The sequence below is a fragment of the Centruroides sculpturatus genome, unplaced genomic scaffold (assembly GCF_000671375.1).
Source record: "Centruroides sculpturatus isolate CEXI.00-Female unplaced genomic scaffold, Cexi_2.0 scaffold248, whole genome shotgun sequence".
Lineage (NCBI taxonomy): Eukaryota > Metazoa > Arthropoda > Arachnida > Scorpiones > Buthidae > Centruroides > Centruroides sculpturatus.
Window position 1 is genome coordinate 8,479 of NW_019384437.1, and position 7,470 is coordinate 15,948.

The 7,470-nt window shown below is 35.2% G+C and overlaps 1 protein-coding gene across 1 annotated transcript in view; it reads right to left on the reverse strand.

Annotated features, from left to right (window-relative positions):
- Positions 1 to 7,470, reverse strand: part of LOC111619966 (splicing factor 3A subunit 3-like) — a 22,799-nt gene that overhangs the window by 4,956 nt on the left and 10,373 nt on the right. The window contains exon 2 of the mRNA XM_023361796.1: positions 407 to 454. Coding sequence (XP_023217564.1) covers positions 407 to 454 — 48 coding nt within the window. The remainder of the gene's footprint in view (positions 1 to 406; positions 455 to 7,470) is intronic.

The following is a 7,470-nucleotide window of genomic DNA, read 5'->3' on the forward strand; positions in this document are numbered from 1 at the left end:
GTTTTCTCCAAGAGAATAAACAAAGAATATTTCTTTTCCATATTCAACATTGTAGTTTAACTTTCTCCTAGAGTTAACAAGTTCCTTTCTATGAAAAACTTCTACAAAAATCCAACAGCACCAATAATAATGTATCCAGTAAAAAATGAAAGAAGCTATGATCTTTAAAACTAGATAAATTATGAAATTTTATAATTTTACAAGAAACAGATTTATTTAGAAATAAAACAAAGTGCATAAAAAATATGTTAAACATTTTTTGGTCAATTGTAGCAAATATCGAAGATAAAAAATCTATTCTCACTGAGGCCTTCTTATTAAATTAATAATTTGTAATGTTATTCAAAATTAATACAGTGCCAGAATATAATATCTTTTTAATTAAAAAAAAAATGTATATATTTACATCTAACAGCAATTTTAATCGATGATCTGAATTAATCTGTTCTCTATTCTGAAAATAAAAACAAAAATTAAAGTAATTTGAAGGACTTTAAAAAATTTTCTGACAATAATTAGTTTATTGATAAAATTGAACAAATTATACATGAATTAATTTTTCGAAATATAATTTTAATTAATACATAAATACAAATTTAAATAATGGAAAACTCATAAATTTTTAACAGACCCTTATGTAAATAAAAGGGATGCACTTAATATCATGATTGATTGTTTCTTTTAGTGTAAAATGCAAAATGTATGTATCAGTTCATATCCAAGTTAAATATATTTTGAACTAAATAAAATGTGCTTCTAGCCCCAAATTTAACTACACATTAATCAGTTAGTCTGTTAGTCTACAGTTATAATTAAAAGGGCTTAACACAACAAGACAAAAAGAAATATAATCACTAAATAACCAAAACACAAATTATTCAAATATAGCTTTGATTAATATAGGGAATGCTTTCGGGTACTCCTCATCAGCCCACTGAAGGTTTAGACATTAAATATTGAAGGCATTAAACACAATAAATATTTAATATATTGTAACAACAACTGTTTACAGACTGAAATTATTACAAATGATACAGTGAATCATAAATAGAATTATCCTATTAACCTTTGCTTCTGAAAGTACCGATCGATTGTTACCCCTCATTGTTAAGCAAAACTTCGAGGGTAACGATGAATCGTTACCCTAGTAAAAATAGATTTTTATAAAATTTATCAAAAACAGATATCAGCACTTGATAGCACCATCTTGTCTATCATCTGTTTTACATATTTTTCTCCAGGTGGTGTTTTGTTGACTTAAAAAATTTTAATTAATGCTTTTTATTCTTGATTTATTTATTTTCTGATAATTTTTTATTTTATTTTTAGCATATTCATGAAATAATATCACTATAATAAGTTCATTTATGCTATAATAAGTTTATTTAGCTATAGTAAGTCAACGTGTTATAAATACTGAAGTTATGCCGTTCAGTTCTCATATTTTATTTTTTTTTTATTGGCGATTTTTTTCTTATAAATTTTTTAATAAAGTGTATTAAAAAATATTGTATTTAAAACAAAATATATTAATAAATGTATGTAATTTTTTTTCATATGAATATAATGATAATTTGATTTTTGGCAAATTTTTAAAATAATATCGCCTGACTGACCTATATTGCCTTAGGAGGGAACACAAGATAAATGTAAACAAGATGGCGGAAGCAAAGGGTTAAATAAAATAAATTAAAGCTAATGAGCAATTATTTATTGTGACATTGTAACAATGCTGGGTTTCAATTTATAATTATATTTTTAATTTAAAATATATGTTCTCCACTTCAAATTATTAGTAGAGTCTTGCCCCTGTACATCATACTTTTCCTTTAACAATAGAGTCATACCAATCATCTGTTAACTGCATTCAGGGAAAAATTTTTTGAGTTGAAATAATGTGACTTCTGGTTTGCATTGGAAGTCCATATAGTTAATCAGGGCCTCCTGCCTCTAAGGTTTCCAGGGCCTTGTCTTTCTATCTAACTATTTTCAAGATTAAGGAAAGCCAGACGAACTACAGTGGGAATTTATAGACAGTACAACAAATATGGTAAAGTCAATCAATAATTGTAGTCCATCAGGAACTGACAAATTATACTGTTGTCTTCTTTAATTATACAAAACTAATATTGGTGTTTACTCAAATTAATTTTTCTTCTGATTAACTTTATGTTAGAGTAGGTTAATTTCAATTCATATTGACAATGTGACATTGTGTTGTTTATATATATTCTATGCAAATCTTAATATTTTCTACAATCGATCTTTTGTATTATAAATTATTCACTTAATTATACATCTAATGACGTCAATTTTTTTTATTAATAATGACTATTAAATAAACTGTTGAGACTGTTTATTTGCTTATTTCTATCATAATACAGGAGATCCCCTACTTACAAATACAGTGGTGCCTCGTATAATGTACGCCTCGAATAACGGACTTTCTGTTTGACTGTTACGTGACTCGAGCAACGGACTTGCTGCGAACAACAGACTTTCCGTTCGGCAGTTACGTGAGACGAACAATGGACTTTTTTCGAACAAGTGCGAATGATGTTTCCACTCTTTTGCCGTTGCCAATGACAATCTGCTATTTTTAGGATATATTAGTATTATTAGAATGTATTATTAGTATATCTGAAGTAGAAATGTAATGTAATATATGTTGATGATTTAAATAAACATTAAATGTAATGTAATATATGTTGACGATTCAAATAAACGAAATGTAATTGTGTAGATGCCGAGGTGGCGGGACGAAAAGAGGTTGTAAAAAACAAACGGAGCGAGAGTAGCTCGTAGAAGTGTTTAGTGATCTTAATTAATAAAGAATTATTCGTATCATATAATCTGGCAAGTTAAGTCATTTATAATGCATCATGGCTTCTAAAAAAACAGAAAGGTGATTTCAATTGAAACAAAGCAAGAAATCATCAGGAGTGAAAGTTGACAAAAACTTTCTTGTCGAATGGGGAGAGGTTCAGGAGTTTACCAACACTCATTATCCAAACAGAGCTGAGGCCAACAGGATCAATGATCTCTACGATGACACCTTTGTCCGTCATTTCCGACAGGTGTTAAAGAAGAAAGAGAAACAGACCACCTTGGTCATGTTTTTCAAGAAGCCAGCGGGCAAAAAACAAAGGATGGAACAAGAGAAGTTGACCCTGCAAGTTCCGGTAGCCTCTCCTGAATATGACTCCGATTAAAAAAACAATAAAAAAAAGACCCGCTGCAATGTGTAAAAAGTCTGTATCTGTATGAATGTGTAAAGAAAGTGTTCTTCCACCTCCTCCTCACAACATCTGACTACCCGGCATAATTGGTGTCTGCTCCATTTTCATTTTTTATGGTACAGTACGGTTATTTTATGCTGCGGAACGAATTATATGTTTTAACATGTATTTCTATGGGAAAATGCGTTTCGTATAACGGACGTTTCACTTAACGGACGTGCACCTGGAACGGATTAAGTACGTTGTACGAGGCACCACTGTAATTTGATCAAATGTCTAAAATTTAAATTTGCACATATACTGAAGTTCTCTTGTTGGTTGTGGAATGGCATTGAAGTCAGTCTTTGGCCAGTAATAAATAATAAATATGGATTTATTTCTACTGCATATTGTCATTTTCACGCAAATTCTGATGACATTCCATTGCCACTGGTAAGGTAGCATTGAAGTGGTAATGCTGGAGTAATGGCATTTTTTGCTATTGTTTCCAATTTTATAAACTTTTATGATTAGTCCTTCAAAAATGCATCCAAAACAATGGTAAATCTAGTAAGAGATAAATGCAAGAAGTGTCACTCAATTACTGTGGAAAGTAGACTTGACAACACAAAACTAAGTGCATTAAGTGAAAAACACTGCATTTGAAACACTCTACTATTAAGTAATAGTGAGCAGGTAAATGAGCATAATGTATTCTATTAAGTACATAGTTATCGAAATTAAACCTCTCCAACTTGGAGAGCTGTGCAGGGTGCTTTATGGGTCATAACGACATGAAATTTGGACAACAGCCACTTCAGAGCAGACTATTTGTACTATTTTGTAAAAATAAATCTTGAGTGTATTCTCAAGATTTATTTTTAACAAATAGTCTAACAAAAGTGCTTGTTTTCCACTTTTATTGCACTTGTCATTTGTAGACACCAGTGGTGTGCAGTGACATTTGATGATAAGGAAGTTGTGCTGGGCCTAGAAAGAATCATTGGAAGCGTTATACGATATTTTGGTGTGTAGCATCCATGCGCTAAACCACATAAAGCCATCAGTGTCAGTCATAAACTGAGGTCAATTGCCAAGAATGGGTGGGGCCTAGATAATAACAACAGTAAAATCATCTATAAAAGTGCGATAGAACCTATTCTCACCTACTGCTGTGAGGTGTGGGGTTACGCGGCAAGTAAGGTTCATATCCGCAGGAAGCTCCCCTCGGCTCAGTGGACCGCCGCCATAGCGATCACCAAATCTTACAAGACAGCCCCCACAGACGCTTTGCTAGTGATTGCTGGACTAACCCCGATCAATCTAGTTATCACGTACAAATATGTCAGGAACCTGCTGGTGAGTAAGCTTTCCAGCAATGCCAGCCCTGAATCCATTCATCATCTGATCGACAAATATAAATTACCAGACACAATCCACCCACTGATTGATGATCTCTTGCATTGTGGCTTGGACGTCAATATGGATCGCATCAACAGCCACCCAGCTCACAGTATCACCTCCAATTTCGACTTCCATTCCCCCCAATTATGAAAGGGCTCAGCATCTACACCGACGGTTCCAAAGTTACAGGTGTAGTTGGCACCCACCCATCTGGAGGATCCTCAAAAACGGCTCTTCTGGGATGCAGCCTACAAGCTATACAAGAACTGCTCAAACAATCAGGCAGAGTCTTTTAGCAATCTGGAAGGCTTTAAAGTACATTCAAGATAATACTCACTTGTTCTCTGGGAAAGTTGTTAATATCATCAGTGACAGTCGAACTGCACTGCAACAGATTAGGAAAGAAAATCGTAAACTACCAACTATCCTCAAAAGTCTTGATATAATTAGTGCCTTAGTGCCTTAGAAGGAGTTACTACCATCAACTTCTGGGTCAGAGGCCATTCTGGTAATAGTGGTAATGAAACAGCAGATAAGCTTGCAAAGAAGGCTCATAAACTGACCTCTCATTACTCCTACACCTCAGCTCCACTCTCCCACCTGAGCAAAGAAATCTCTACCATCATCATGACAAAGTGGCAGAAAGACTGGGACAGCAGCTTCACTGGGCGCATTACTCACAGGTTTCTTCCTGACGTTTGTCAAAGAACCCATCTTACCTTTCTGAGTACAACCCACGCTCTGACACAGATTCTTACCTCTCATGGCAACTTCAACTGCTACTTGCTTTGTTTCCTCAAAAAAGGAACGGGCTTTGTGACTGTACAGTCAGGGAAGCAGACAATCCATTCCATCTCATTTTTACCTGTACTAAGCACTCTCAGCACCACCAGCAACTGAGGAACAAAACCACAAAAAACGGACAAAACTGGCCCTGCCATCTCAGTGCTTTTGTTGAGAACAAAGACATATTCAAGTTTTTTTTTTATTTTTAAAGTCTTTTCTCAAATTTGTCAACACTCTAAACCTAGCTGACTACCAGTCCTCATCTTTTCCCCAGACCCACATTTCAGCATCACCTTCAGTCAGCACAACCAGTATCAACCTTCAGGATTGAAGTATATCACCAACCATCCACCGACCCGACGTTCAATCACCAAGACCTTCTACCACCAGAACCAACACTTCCATCAGGATCAGTCATGAAGACCCACTCCAAGGACCTTGCTCTTTACATTGGACTTTATCTCTTGGGTGCACTTTCCTGTGCTGTTTGTAACGGTACCCATTCAACCGTCCTCAACCCTTTTGTCTGCGTCGAGAAGGCACTACCTTTTATTAATACTTCCCTTTCTTTGTACTGATTGTACCTTTAGTATCTTATTGTGACTTCTCCACCGGACTAACAGTTCCCAACAGGTGCCAACGGTTCCCTCTCTTCCCTTAATCTTTCATTCCTTATTTCCTATCCCTTATCCCCCATCTAATCCCTCTATCCTACATTTCTTCCCCCTCATCCCTCTCCTACTTTTTCTAGGGCTACACCACCGAGTAAAGCCTTATCCTTTGTATGTATGTATGTATGCGCTAAACCACGTGAGGTTGGTGCTCTGTAAAGAAAATGCATATAATCTGGCTACTTTACACCATTCAAATATTTTCTCCATGGAAGCTATCCTGTATTCAACAATACAGCGCTTCCATGGGAATATGCATATATGAATATACAATAGCAATCTTATCATTTTTTTTTCACACATAGTATAGAAATTTGTAATAAGATACATATTGAGGTTATAATAAAATACTAAACATCCTCTTTTCACAAACGTTTTCGAAGCTTTGCATATAGCCCTTCTTCAGGCAGAGAAAAAAATTCCGATGGAATACTTCGAAAAATGGAACGTAAAAAACCGAATCTAAAAATAGAACGAAGATGTTTAAACAAAAATACGAAACTCGCATAACGAACGATCATTAAGATAAATCTAATTCTCACCAGGGCCGATAAATCTAAAACGTTAGTCCTCATGAGATGCAGCACCTACCGCCAAGGCTTAAAGGAATACATCAATATCACCCAATGCAAAAAGGAGAATGAGAACGTGGTGGACAAAATACAAAATAAAGTTAAGAGATTTGCAAACTCCAAATTGGCAAAATGGCTTGCATTGGGCAACATAATAGTCGATTCCCCGGATACACCAAGACTTTTTGCATTTGCCAAAACGCACAAAATGGGCCAACAATTACGTCCAATAGTCGATAAAATCAGAGCTCCCACAAGAAAATTGGAGAAAGCCATTCACAACCTACTTTCTCCCCACCTCAAGGGCTACCAGTATACCATCGATAACCCAGTTGAGCTCATCCACCTCCTTCGGGTTTTGTCTTCGACGCCGCAGTATATTACCGTGCTAGACTTTAAATCTATGTACCCATTGGTGGAGCTCCCTCCAGCTTTTTGCTCCCTTAGGGACTTTTTGCTTAATTTGACTCAAGAACAAGCATTACACCAGCAAGTCATTGAATTAGCCCATCTGATCTGTTATAATTCTATCTTTGCGTTTGACGGAGAAGTCTACAAACAAAAAAGAGGAGTCCCCATGGGTAGCCCAGTATCCGGGGACCTAATTACAAATAATAATTTATTGTTAATCTAAAATCAGTGACCACTAATCTAAGATGACCACTAGGACGCCCCTAGTGGTCATTTTAGGCATACCATTACAGATATACTGACACACAATCAATGGCTTATATTATTAGATATTCAATATAGTGGCCTTCTGTAGTGTAATGTATTTCTACTCAACTGTAGTGTTCCCAGGCTTTTGTGTAGTGTGTG